The 14,588-nt window shown below is 43.9% G+C and overlaps 1 protein-coding gene across 1 annotated transcript in view; it reads right to left on the reverse strand.

The window, feature by feature from the left end:
• The window catches only part of Grin2a (glutamate ionotropic receptor NMDA type subunit 2A), a 412,491-nt gene that overhangs the window by 133,962 nt on the left and 263,941 nt on the right, over positions 1-14,588 (reverse strand). The window contains exon 5 of the mRNA XM_021209495.2: positions 825-939. Within this exon, the coding sequence (XP_021065154.1) occupies positions 825-939 (115 nt within the window). The remainder of the gene's footprint in view (positions 1-824; positions 940-14,588) is intronic.

Below are 14,588 nucleotides of genomic sequence, written 5' to 3' on the forward strand. Positions count from 1 at the left end.
TTCACACCTCCCTTCTCCATCTTCACACCTCCCTTCTCCATCTTCACACCTCCCTTCTCCATCTTCACACCTTCCTTCTCCATCTTCACACCTCCCTTCTACATCTTCACACCTCCCTTCTCCATCTTCACACCTCCCTTCTCCATCTTCACACCTCCCTTCTCCATCTTCACACCTCCCTTTTCTATTTTCACACCTTCCTTCTCCATCTTCCAGTCCTTATTACACTTCTTCTGCCTCTTCCTGCAAGATGTTTTCTGAGCCTTGACCTTTTTGTTGCATTTGTTATGTGGTGACTGATTTGGCAATTGGGATAAGGAGGAGGAGGAGGGCATGCCATGGGATAGGTATCATTGTGTGTCTTTAACGTGTGCTTTGTGAGAATTATACTCCTCTTCCCATTGTGGTTTACAGACAGCCATAGAAGTGATACTTTGACATTTTGAAAGCTAGTTTACTCAAAGGATTAAGAAAATTAGAATACGGGATGTTCACAATATGGCAAATGGTGAGCATAGTGCATGCTTAGAAGATTGAAGAAAGCCAGTGAGATCTTTGCCACAGTGGACATTTGTTACTGCTTTTCTGTAAGAGAAGCTTGAACATCGTTAAATTGTCCTAAATCTACCCAGAACCATCCCTGATGGGATATGAGGGCAGCATGGGAGAGTAAGTGCATTCCTGCACCTGCCTGGTTCTCAGAAAGGCTTGCCCTGAGTCTTGGGTGGAAGTGCACAGCAACTGCAGGGGAAGCTCCCTGGAAGAAGGTGCCTTCCACTCTGCTTTGCCCACACTCCTTCCACCCCTGCATTCTGCACACTCACCTTTTCCCATTCCCGGTCCTTGTTCAGCACGATCACCACAAGCCTGGGGTGCACCTGATAACCTTCCTCAGTGAAGGACAAGTCCTTGCCATCCCACGTCACATTGACCATAAACCTAGATGGGGGAAAAGACAAAGACACAATTAGAGATGACTTAAAGAGGCATCCAACAATGGCGTGGCTGCTGCTATCAGCACAATATTAGCGTATAAACATGCACAGCCATTGCTTATCATCATTTAGAGCCTGTAACTCTGGACCTATTGGGACCTACGGAAGCACTGGTAATTACACATATTCTGATCCACCAGCCTGGAATCACTCTCAGACCTCCAGTCCTGTATCTAGGCATTGATAATCAACTGCCTAACACTTTTGACTAGCAAAATTCATTGACCTGGATTCGCATGATCTTCTTACATGAGAATCTGAACGCATATCATTCACTCCCTCCTCCCAACTCTGTGTTTGTGTGTATGTGAGTGCACAAGTACATGTGTGTGTGCCTGCAGGTGAGCATGGGTGTCCACATGCATGTGGGTGACCATAGAGGCTAAAAGACAAAGGAACATTGGATTCTATGAAGCTTGAGTTACAGGTAGTGATAAAATGACTGTCGTGTACTCTGGGAACTGAATCCTGGTCCCAACGGGAGCACTGTTAACCATGTAGCCATCTTCTTAGGCCTGTGTATTCTGTTCTCTTTTCTTAGGCTTCCCTGAAGGAAACTGCTTCCTCACAAACCACACATATCTGGCTTCAAAGCAATGATGGCCCATCTGTTATTACTCATTCGGCTAATATGTATTTGCTACCTGTCAGGGCGTAGCTAGTTGGATGGAGATAAACAAGGGGACAGATGTGATACCTGTTCTTATGAGTTACTAGTCTAAGAGAGGGCAGATCTTAGCTGATTAACCACGCATCTCTGACACGCTACAAGAAAAGGAATAAGAGGCTGAGGAAATGGCTCCGGTGGCAACACATCTGCTGTGTAAGCATTAGGACCTGAGTTTAGAATCTCTGCATCCTGCTAAAAGGCTGCGTGTAGGCACATCTCTGTAATCCTGCCGCTGCAGCAGCAGCAGCAGCAGCAGCAGCAGCAGCAGAGATAGGATGGGCCCTGGGGCTTTCTGGCAAGATAATCTGGTTGAATTGATGATCTCTAGGTTCAATGAGAGATTCTGTCGATGATGATGACGGTGATGATGATGACAACGACGTGGAAATTAATTGAGGAAGATACCCAATGTCATTCCTTGTACATATATAAGCACATGCATCCAACTCTCTCTCTCTCTCTCTCTCTCTCTCTCTCTCTCTCTCTCTCTCTCTCTCTCTCTCTCTCTCTCTCTCTCTCTCTCTCTCTCTCTCTCTCTCTCTCTCTCTCTCTCTCTCTCTCTCTCTCTTAAAAGAAAGAGAAGAAGAAAGAAAGAGAGCAAAAAAGGAAAAGTAAGACTCAGGAAGTAAATTTTTATCCATGGAGGTAAGTCAACATTGACTACGTAAGAGAAGATGGGAACAGGCTAAAGGAACAATGTATGCAAGTCTGTGGTATGTACTAGACACTCCAGACTGACGATTATGCTGAAGCAGATAGAAAGGGAAGTGTGACATCAGGCAAGCCTGAGATGGTGGACGAAGCAGATAGTGTTGAACTTGGTAGGCCGTGTTCAGTCTTGTCTTAATCTCAAAGGGAGATGCCATTGGAGGGTTTTAATCAAGGGAGTAGTGCAGCCCTTTAGCAATATCACCGTACAGCCATGTAGAGAATGGACAAGGAGTCCAGCAGACATGTAGAGTGCTGTTCACAGGGTTGTGTTTCTTCAATCAAGGTGGAAGACAGAGACGGCTTTGACCCAGGTGGTTGCCAATGAAGAGGGAAGGAAGGAGAAAATGAAGAGCAGCAGAGAGAGGACAGAGAAAAAGGAAAACCAATAGGATTCTGAGCTGGGTTTGAGGGGAGGGTGAAGAAGCAAGTCTTTAAGGACCTGTGTCACATCCGTGGAATCAATGCTGGCCTGGGCGTGTTTACTATAGGGGACATTGGTCTGTGCAGCAAAAATCCTTGTTCCCTCTCTGCTTAGATTCTCCAAATGCTCTCACATGTGATTAAGTTAGACTCGAGTGGGGATACACAGCACCATCCATCCACCAGAACTGGGATGGAAAGTGACTCTATGAAGTTTGAGATAAATGTAATGTTTTATGTCCTAAGGGCCAGCAGTATGGCTCAGCAGATAGAGACTTGCCACCAAACCTGAAGAGTAGAGTTCAATTCCTGGGATAGGAACCATGGACTGGAAGGAAAGAGCCAGCTCCTGGAAGCTACCCTCTGTCTTCCATACACTGTGGCATGTGTACATGTAAACATGCACACAACAAAGCAGGAAAAGCTTGAGAAAACATCCTTCACAGACACTCTATAAAGCAGTAAGATAGACAGAATTTGAAAACTTCACCAGAAGTTTTCAAGAGGCTTGACAGCAATCTCTGGCTTTATATTTACTTCATCAGAAGTAGATAAAGGAGTGAAATTATTCAGGAAGAAGGAGACTACAAAGTCTCTGAAAGAGACTGGCCTAGTGGGTCACAGGTCCACCTTTGACCTCTGTAGTGCAGAAGTGACCACATAGGAGAGACCAGAGTTCCAGGAACAATTAGAAAACCCAGGGGATTCTTTCCAGCTCCTAGCTATTATAAATAAGGCTGCTATGAACATAATAGAGCATGTGTCCTTATTACAAGTTGGAACATCTTCTGGGTATATGCCCAGGAGAGGTATTATGTATGTCCAATTTTCTGAGTGGTTGTACCAGCTCACAATCTCACCACCAATGGAGGAGTGTTCCTCTTTCTCCATATTCTCGCCAGCATCTGCTGACACCTGAATTTTTGATCTTAGCCATTCTGACTGGTGTGAGGTAAAATCTCAGTTTTGTTTTGATTTGCATTTCCCTGATGATTAAGGATGTTGAACATTTTTTTTTCAGATGCTTCTCAGCCATTAGGTATTCCTCAGTTGAGAATTCTTTGTTTATCTCTGTACCCCATTTTTTACTAGGGTTATTTGATCTTTCTGGAGTCCAGATTTGTAAGTTCTTTGTATATATTGGATATTAGTCCCCTATCAGATTTAGGATTGGTAAAGATACCAGATGTCCATCAACAGAGGAATGAATACAGAAAATGTGGTACATTTACACAATGGAGTACTACTCAGCAATTAAAAACAATGAATTTATGAAATTCTTAGGCAAATGGATGTATCTGGAGGATATCATCCTGAGTGAGGTAACCCAATCACAAAAGAACACACATTGTATGCACTCCCTGACAAGCAGATGTTAGCCCAGAAACTTAGAATACCCAAGATACAATTTGCAAAGCACATGAAACTCAAGAAGAAGGAAGACCAAAGTGTGGATACTACATTCCTTTTTAGAATAAGGAACAAAATACACATGGAAAGAGTTACAGAGACAAAGTTTGGAGCTGAGCCAGAAGGAAGGACCATCCAGAGACTGCCCCACCCAGGGATCCATCCCATAAACAACCACCAAACGCAGACACTATTGCATATGCCAGCAAGATTTTGCTGAAGGGACCCTGATATAGCTATCTCTTGTGAGGCTATGCCAGCGCCTGGCAAATACAGAAGTGGATGCTCATTGTCATCTATTGGATGGAACACAGGGCCCCCAATGGAGGAGCTAGAGAAAGTACCCAAGGAACTGAAGGGGTTTGTAACCCTATAGGAGGAACAACAATATGAACTAACCAGTACCCCCCAGATCTGTGTCTCTAGCTGCATATGTAGCAGAGGATGACCCAACTGGCCATCAATGGGAGGAGAGGCCCTTGGTCTTGTGAAGATTATAGGCCCCAGTACAGGGCAATGCCAGGGCCAGGAAGCAGGAGTGGGTGGGTGGGGAGCAGGGTGGGGGGAGGGTATAGGGGGCTTTTGGGATAGCATTTGAAATGTAAATGAAGAAAATATCTAATAAAAAATTTTTGGAAAAATAAAGGAAAGAGAAGAAAAGAAAACCCAGGGGAAATGGTGACGAGTAGGGCTGTGTATCCATCTCATGGGCCATCTGCATCACTAAAAGACATGCTCTCAAGGCTGGATGGCTCAGTGGTTAGGAACTCTCAGTGCTCTTCCAGAAGAGTCTAGTTTGGCTCCTAACACCCACATAAAGTGACTCACAACTGCCTGACACTCCAACCTCAGGCCATCACATGCCCTCTTCTGGCCTCCAAGATCTCCCATATACAGGCAGCACGGGCATGCAGACACTTCTCTATAATCATTATTTTTAAACATCATGTTCTTAGCAACACACTAATGCTGTGGAAAAGGCACTCAGTACTTAATGTTAAGAGAAGTAGGAAGAAGACAGAGTGGAGCCTGCCAGTGAGGAGGGATTACAGCCACTTTCCATTTCACTCTGGGCCCCTTTTCGTCTTCAAATGATTTGCACTGTTACCCCTCAACAAAAACACTGTTCTGAACAAAAGCAGAACAGTCACAATTCTACTTGGGACACTTGTGGTGTCCGTGATAGTTTGCTAGAAAGACATTTGCTTTGTGTATGTGCACAGGGAGGCATATGTATATGTGTGCATGGATGCATGTCTATGTGTGTGTGTGTAGGCCACAGAGCAACCCTGATGTCATTCCTCAGGAATGTCACCCACCTTGTGTTCTGAGACAGGGTCTCTCATGGGCCTGGAGCTTGACAAATAGACTAGGCTGGCTGATGAGAAAATCCCAAGCACCCACTTGCCTCTGCCTCTTCAGTGCTGGGATTCAAGGGTACCATAATGCTGGCACTTTTACGTGGGTTCTGAGGGTCAGACTCAGATGCTTGTGTTTGTCAGGCAAGCCATTTACCAACTAAGCCATCCTGCCAGACCTAGAAATATATTTTCTAAACTCCATAGCTATTCATTGCAAGTCTCTTGTATCTGAGTCCTTATAGTGAGTCCTGTAGTTGCAGAGCCAGAGCCCCAGTGCCTTTCTATCCTCTGACCAACGGTTTTCATAATTCATAGCCATAGGCACACCAATGGCAGCATGAGAGCTGGAGAGTGGGAGAAACTGCAAAAGCAGAGGAGGGGCTCCTAGCTCAATGCAGAATATCTTGGGAGCCTTTCTGGGGGATACTGGAGAACAAGGGGTGGGGTGTAGGAGAAAGCATTCTAATCAGAGAGGTTACCAACTGAGATTGACACACACCAAGAGGCAGCTTGTTAAGGAGCTAGTAATTCTGTAAAGAGCTCTAAGAACTGATCATGGGGCCCTTGTCTGGCATGGAGAACCATGAAAAGAAGGTTGGAAACAGGAAAGCCTTCAGGCAGAGGCAGCCATGCAATGCCTCTGCATCAGAGGGACCTTCGGGACTTTCGTTCATGGGTTGAACACCATTCATTACACAGGCAGTGGAGACTTGTTTGCTCTTCTTCTTTCCCTTTGGTGGTTCTTGGCTGGTGTATGATGAGCTTACACCCTCTGTGCCAAGGGATCGTGAAAAGATTTTGAATAGACCAACGAATTAGAGGGACATTGGACTTCCTTCAAATTCCTCATTGTCAGTGGTCTTTCATTGTAACTAATTGGGAGCTAAATAAGGCTGCTTTTATCTTCCAAGTTGAAGTTTTGGTTTCATTTCTATAACTATTTTTGGTCCTTCCAAATTGCCTGGCACATGGTAGGAGCCCAGTTGTTGCTTGATAGCTACGTCTATTGACATATCATCTTTAGACATGCCATCCATCCATATATACATATGCAATCCATATATACAATGCATCAGTCTATCCATAGATCAATATGTTTAGTCATCCATTCACCCATCAAATATCTATCTATCCTTCCACCCATCCACTCATTTATCTATGCATAATTACATTCATCATCCATACACCTTGATCCATCTATTGATATGCCCATCAATACACTTTGTCTCACTATTTGTCTCTCCACCAATCCACTCATCTACCTTCACATTGACATATTAACTACCCATAAGTCCATCAATAGTTCATCAATCTACCCATCCATTATTCCATCCAATGGTCTTTTGAGGACCTACTATATATCAAGAATACTCCGTGTCATAAAATCTGATAAGAAAGTAACACAGAAACAATCATATAGCTTCACGTCGAGGGAGATGGTCACAAAAATAACAGTAAAGAATGGCAAATACACAATTACATATGTTTGTTGCTTAAATGGATAATGTGTATGGATAATGGCACACTGTGGTAAATTTTATTGTAACTCCAGAGCTAGAATCTGGAAACAAAGTAGAGCATGTTTGGGTCATGTGAAGAAAGAGCAAGGGTCAGGTAGACAGATGGTAAGGGATAGCAACTACAGTTTGCTTGAGGCAAACAGAATAGTAAAAGGCAGAGAGAGATAAAGCTTCATAGTGAATTTGATCAGAGTTAGACTCGGGTCAGAAGGATTGGGAGATGGGGTGTGCTGGGAGTAGGGGGGAGTGGCTTGAGATGGGAAGCTAAAGACAGAAGAATTGCCTCATCAGCTGCAGTAAGGGGATTGTATTCGTTCTGTTTTCTGGGGTTAGAGGCTGGAAGAGAGAGTTTGTAAGGCACAGAAAAGCAGATGGGACCAGTTAGTAATCAAGGCAAGAAACCTAGCAAAGGAAATGGGGTGTGGGGCAGTTATTGCACCAACAGGCCAACAGTTACAACAGAACACTGTTGAATTGCAGAGTAACTTCTGTAACAATGAGCCACACTAGTTATAAACAAAAAAAAACCACAAAAAATTACAATAAAAACAAACAAAACAGTCACCAAGGACTTTCTGTGCTTCATACCCCAAATCCATAGCTAGAATGGCTAGTTCATGGAGATAAGTAATCCAGCATTCTTGGATTAATGGCGTTTAGACAAGGTCTAGTTCATAACCTAAATATTTATAATTAAGATGTTTGTATCAAGACAATACAATTGATACAATTGTATTAATACAAATGTTTGTATCAAAAGATTTGGAAATACTTTGTTTATTTTGGTTTTGTTCTTTTTTTTTCTATTTAGAAGGTAAGTGCTATAGGTTGAATGTTGACTGTCCCCCACAAAGAGCCACAGGTGCTACAATTGTCAGGAGGTAGAAGCTTTGAAAGTGGCGCTCATTGAGAGGCCTGTGGGTCATTGAAGGATACCCTTAAGGGGCTAGTGGATCCCCTGGTCCCTTCCATTTCTTTCATCTTCTTAGCAAGAGCTAAGCAGTTTTGTCTTCCCTGTACTCTTGCCATGAAACCTGGCTTCACTATGGACCTAAAACTCCACTTCCCAATCATAGATTCCTAGCCTGAGAACAAATAAGGACATCTTCTTTCCAAGTTGATTGCCAGAAACTGACTGACACAATGGTTCAGGGGATAAAGGTTTGGTTTTGGGCATAGAAAGCTGCCCTTCAGGAGATGCACTTGCAGGTTACATCATGCAACTCGTGGGTCACACGCATGGTTTTAAACAATAGGCTAGTATGTATGTGTCATCATCTTCCTTTGGATTCATTGGTTGAATTTACTCAAGTCTTTATCATCTTGATTCTTGTACACCATTCCTTTCCCTCTGTTTTCTGACTAAATAAATTGGGATTCGCAAGGTAATTAGTCATACTTGACCAATCAAATTTCAGATTATATGAAAACAGTTATGTAGAAATCCTCATGTCCTGATTTTTACTCTGTTCCCTTAAAATTCAGTATTCGAGAGCAGTGACTCCATGTACTAAATGCTGATATCATCTTTGTCTAGCTCCTGTCTTTAGTCCTGCAGGAGAGACGAAAAGCTCTAACAGAAATTTCTGCTGAACACCAATTTCATTATGAAGTTGGGAAGGAGAGAATGTGTATTAACTCCATTTCCTCCACCCAGCTTCTAGGAAGGACAGTCCATATCTCCTTAGGCTTTCTTGCCACTTAAACGTATGCCAGAGCAAAATTCTTAACCGTAGGAGATACCATTATATACTGCTCTTCTCTGCTCCCATTATTACCTGTTGAGCACTTGTATTAAACAGTAAAATCATATCACTGTCTTGCTTATCAAAATTGATTACACACCTTTAGCAACCCAGATAAAAATACTAGAACCCCTGGTGGCTGCTATCCTTCAATTTATATCTTCAATAGTTCCATCAGGAGCAATAAATACAATAAAGCATGCTAGCAAAATACATAAGATGGTAAGACGCTGGAATTCGGCAAAGGTCCGCCTTTGTCTTCCAATGATTCAGTGATGGCAAAGTGGTCGAAATAGCACTAACCCAATAAAAGGAACTATTTGCAACACATGTACACGCAAGCTTCCTGTAGTAGACTCACCCCACAGACCTGGGGATGTGAGGCTGCTGTCTACATGGAATGGCCCTTTCTCCACTAAAGGTATTTTCTTAGCTATTAATAGCAAAAGCCCAGGAGAGAACAAGGACGCCATACTTCCTATATTACAAACTGGGCCAGAAATTCAAATTTACTCTAGACCAGCAGTGTCTCTGATGAAAGCATGAGCTGCGCAGGATTGTGGGGCACTAGCTATGTGGATGGTCTAGGACATGCCATGGGTCTGGTATAAACCCTGACTTTTATTTTTTTTAACATTGATGATTATTGTTGTTGCCGCTGCTGCTGTTGAGCTATGTATGTCTACGTGGGGGGCTGTCCACATTAGTTCAGGAATCTATGGAGGCCAGCAAAGGGCATCAGATCCTCTAGAGCTGGAGCTACAGGCAGCTGTGACCTGTGCCTCATAGGTGCTGAGAACTGAGCCTGGGTGCTCTGCAAGCACAGGATGTACTCTTAACTCCTGAACCCTCCTTCCAGCCCCACACCCTAGATTTTAAAAGTATTTTGTTTTAAATAAAGTGATAAGGTCACAGGAGGGCATAGTAAGATAACCCAAGAGATAGGCACACAGGCATGAAACCTGAGTTTGATTTCCCTCAGCACTCACATACAGAAGCTAGATTTCAGTTTCTATTGCATGGTTAGGTTAGGATTTCTTTGTGTTTTGTGGTTATTTTATTCCTAATGAGCAAAATGCACACATCATAAAGGAAGCCCCTTGCCCACCCTTTGCTTGCTTAACATTGTTTTTCTAGTGAACATAATGTCTGACAGGGAGCTAGTATAGCTCAGAGTTCCGTGAGCAGGAACAGAACTGCCATTTCTAAGGAGTTGATGGTTTATGATGTCGACGAGTGAGATATTCCAGTGCTTCCTGCTGGACCACCTGAGGTGCATCTCAGCATGCTCTGAGCTCCCTCTTCACCTCCTTCACTGTTGGTTTTGCTGAATGCCATGTTGTGACCATCAGATTGCTTTGTAAAGCACCGTGTTTGTGCCCACAGGTGAGTTAGTGCTGCTGCCTGTTACTGTGGAGATGTGCACCTGGTCGAAGAGCTGAGACTGGTGACTACCGAAAGCTGAGTCCTAAAAGGGACATCTGTGTCACCAGCACTCAGGGACCAGAACAGAGGAGGGTCAAAACCATGAAAGCACGGGAGCTGGAGGAAGGGCGAAGTGCTACAGAACTCTGTCTTCAAGGCCTGGCTTAGCCACTGCAGTCCTGTGATGGCCTGCCCAAGATGAACCAAGCCAGCACCTTACCATTTATCAGGGAAGGGCTAATGAGGCTCCTTCTCTAAGGACCTGTAGGCAAATGATGGTCATTGACAGAAGGAGACATTTTCTTCAGCGGTGTAGCTACTGGTAATGTTCCCATGATCCTGCCAATAACACTAATTAAACCCACTGGGTCACCAAAAACAAAAAACAAACAAATGAAAAACAAAACCAAAAATATCAACTGAAAATGAGAGAGGGGACACTTGGGGAGAGAAAGGTTCCTCAGAAGTGCAGGGAACAGAGAGGATAGTAGAAATTACACCAGACCACATCACACACGCATTTAAAAATCATAACGGATCATATCATAGTAATAACTAATATATCATAGCAAAAACACTCAAACTGCATCATTCCCTATCACCTAACCTAACTCAAAGCACGCCGGGTGCTTTGCACATGCCCAGTACACACTAGCTAATGGATACTCTATCTCCAATACTGTTTCTTTGCCTAACACTCCATTGTGATGCAGTTCTGTCTGTTTACAGGCATACTTCTTGTTGACACCTGAGTGTGGTCACATCATGGGTCCCTCAGACCTCTGTCAGGGGCAGTATGCGTGCTGTGTGAGCAGCTGTGTACACCAAATGTCTCATTCTTCCGAGTCCCTCCCTTGTCTTCTTTGCCTCACAGTTGTCTCTTTTAACTTCCAAAATTTGATTACTTGAAATGTTCTCTAGACATATTTATTATTCACCCTTTCCCTTTAGACTTTAATTCTCTTACTCTTTCATAAATGCCACCGTAACCCACTTAGTGTTTCTCAATTTTCCCTTGACTTCCCATCTGCTCTGCCATTTCCCAAGTTCCTAGGGCTGCTTTCCTGAATCTTTCCAGCCCGTAAATGCCTCTTCCAGCAGACCCGGGTGTCCCAGCCTCTCCCTTTGTCATTTCACTTACATGTTTTGCAAATCAGAGTTATTGATTTTCTTTTTAAAATCTGTTCATGTTTTCCAGCTCATTTCTACAAGATTTGGGTACTTTTTCTAAATTCTTTTTTCTGCTCCTCCAACTCCTCCCCTCCCTGCTCTCTCTCCTGGCCTTCTGCAATCTCTTCCACGCTGTTCTCTGCTTAGGGCTTTCTGGTTGCTCAGAGTAAATCTCTAGCCCAGCACGTGGATCCTCCGATCTGGAGTTCATCTCCAGCACTGGGAAAACAAGCCTGAAACTGCTCCCTCGTGAAAGAGTGCCTCTGTGTTTTCTCCTGTGCCTACCGCCCCCACCCCAAGCCCCTCGTTCACTTCCCTCACCTTGTCCCATCTCCTGTGACCGGTGCCCTGATGGGCATAGCTTTCCATCTGTCCTCCCCTGTACTCAACTCATTGGCCTGCTGGAGGTTTTCTGTCCCCCAAACAATTGATAAACACCTAATGTAGAGCCAAGAAGCAAATTCCCTAACTCGAACCTACAGTCTGCGCTGTCCAGGCCAGGTCACATGAGACAGACTCAGAAACAGTGGCATAAATGAATTTTCTAAATGGCTGGAGAGAGAGAGAGAGAAAGAGAGAGAGAGAGAGAGAGAGAGAAAACGAATCAATCCTACAATACAACTTCTATTATTGCAGCCAATTGAAAAATATCTTGACCAAAAAAAAAAAAATTGATTTTTGTTTAATGTCTTCTTTCCCTGTAGAACTGGGGACTGAATACATACTAAGCAAGCATTCTACCTCTGAGCTGCACCCCCAGCCTTCCTTTTCACTCGGTTCTGAGACAGAGTTTTGCTAAGTGGCCCAGATTGGACTTGAACTCTCTCTATACCCAAGCAGCCCTTGACTTTGTAATCCTTCTACCTCAGCTTCCCAAGTAAATGGGATTGCAAACCCGTACCACCCCTGGCTAATACTTTAGTATAAAAGTTTAAAAAGCAGGAGGATCACTGCACTTTGGGGGTGTAGAGTGTGCACCCCCTGGGCGAAGCTTCCGCCTGCCGCTGAGCAAGGGAGCAAAGGCAGGCGTGGGCGTGGCCTGGGGCTTGGGCATGCTCAGTGCCTGCTTCCAGTGACCCGACTGCAGACAATTGTCTCAGGTCTCTTGTTTGTTTCCGGAACTCCTTTAGTTACTGAAAATTACTAGACATCGGAGTGACTGTCTACAAAGTGGCTTTGTAAATCTCGGCTGGCTACTGTTCCTTATATGTGGGATATGCCAGGAAGCCTAGAATGGGGAAATCTGTAATGTCTGATGCGATTAATAACATATTAAAGTAGCACCCACCCCGATGCTTGCACACTACTCGAGATATTTCCTTTGTATTTTTTAAACAAGATCTCTTGTGTCCTAGCCTGGCCTTGAATGTCTGTCTTTCTGCCTCCACCTCCTGAGGACTGGGTTAGAGGGGTGAGGTTTTGCACATGCTCTGTGCAGTGCTGTAGTTAACTCTCAGGGAAGGTGTCAGGCACTCCAGGCAAGTACTCTGATCTTAAGGAAGATCTTAAGGAAGCAGATATGTATGCGATCTGGTTTCCGTGCACAAGGAGGGGAAAGAGGAGGAAAGAAGAAATGCAGAGAAGATGTGGGTCAGTGGTCACTCGGTACAAGACGTAGTTTCATGTTGGAATGTCTGGATAACCCTCCCCTCTCTCCATGGGACATGAGTGCACAAAACCAAGGGCTTGCTAACAGCCTTTGTTACCTGCTATGTGTGCCATGGAGAACATGGAGCTATGTATCAGTCTGGTCGCAAAGAGTGGAAAAATCAAACAAGGTAGCTTGAAAGCCAAGAAGGAAGGCATAGCCAAGGATGCTCTGGAGTCCCTGCCACCTCTTAATTCCTTGATACATTGAAACTTCCTCTATCATTTGAGAAAAAGTCTATTTGTATCCATCAAACTGGAGAGCAACTATATGTGTGTTCCTCTATAGTGCAACAGAGAAGAATCCTAACTTTCAAACCTCCGTTCTTGTCCCAGCTCCTTGGCTATGCAAGACCAACTGCTTAAAGTGAGGGACTCAGTTCACTTAACCTCCAGTATTGCATGATGTACAAGATGCTTTCTCTGCATTACCTCAGCCAACGAGGCCAGTGTAAGTTTCTCCTTCTACAAAGGAAAAGGAAAGACACTGAGGATTTGAATCCGTGAGAATGGCCGTGCAGGAGGCCAGGGACTTCTGACGGCTCATCAAGACCTTTTCCTTCTTCTGCTTCAGGAAATGAAAACCTACTAGCTGGCATGATAGCTTAAGTCATTTCAGTGCCTCAGGAGGCAGAAGGAGACAGATCAAAGTCTTCCTGGGCAACAGGGGGGAGTGCAAGGCAAACCTGGACAACATAGTGAGATCCCATCTCAAAGTAAAGCACAGTGAAGTAGGGGGGGGAGGGATTCCGGAGACACTGCTTAGTGGAAGGGGGCTTGTCCAGCATGCCTGAGGAATTCCATCTCTAGGGGTAAAATTAACAAAGTAAAAAAGAAAAGAAAAAAATGACCTTTTTAAAGGGGAAGAAAGGGAAAGTCCTATTTTATCTAGAAACAGAATATTCAATAATAAAGTTTATAATTTGGAAATTTTAAAGTATGTTCAGACCAATAAGAAGACAGAAGATTAGTATAACTACATAGGTTATAGAAAGTATCTTATAGTGAGATAATTCAAAGCAGATGTGATAGTTGGAATTGCTGTGGTTATTTTGGACTGTGAGGTAGAAGTCACTGGTTAAGGTAACAGTGTCGTAAAGATAACTGGACTACCACACCAGCTGGGGACAACTTCAGTCTCTTTTACAGAAAACAGAAGCCAGTTCCCATCTTATATATGCTACATATGTTTTGGATTTTCCTTAGATTATAGTGTGGGGGGAACCTAGTGCTTCATGAATCCTTAGACAAGTGGTTTTTCCATTAAGCTACATATTCAGTCCATTTTCTATCATTTTACAACAAAGTACATCCTAGCAGAATTGAGGTGTAGAGACATGACTATGCTCTGAACTGTGCTCTTTTGGAATCCAAAGCCTTTGGATGAAGCTGCACCCGCCCCAGTTTAGACTCATCCAGGGTGAAGATAGTCATTTGTCTCCTTCCAGCTCTGCAATAATGGGTCATCTCTCCTGGGCTCCCCACTCCCAGCTCAACACACAAAGCTTTGGTCC

This window comes from Mus pahari, chromosome 12 (assembly GCF_900095145.1).
Source record: "Mus pahari chromosome 12, PAHARI_EIJ_v1.1, whole genome shotgun sequence".
NCBI classification, from domain to species: Eukaryota; Metazoa; Chordata; class Mammalia; order Rodentia; family Muridae; genus Mus; species Mus pahari.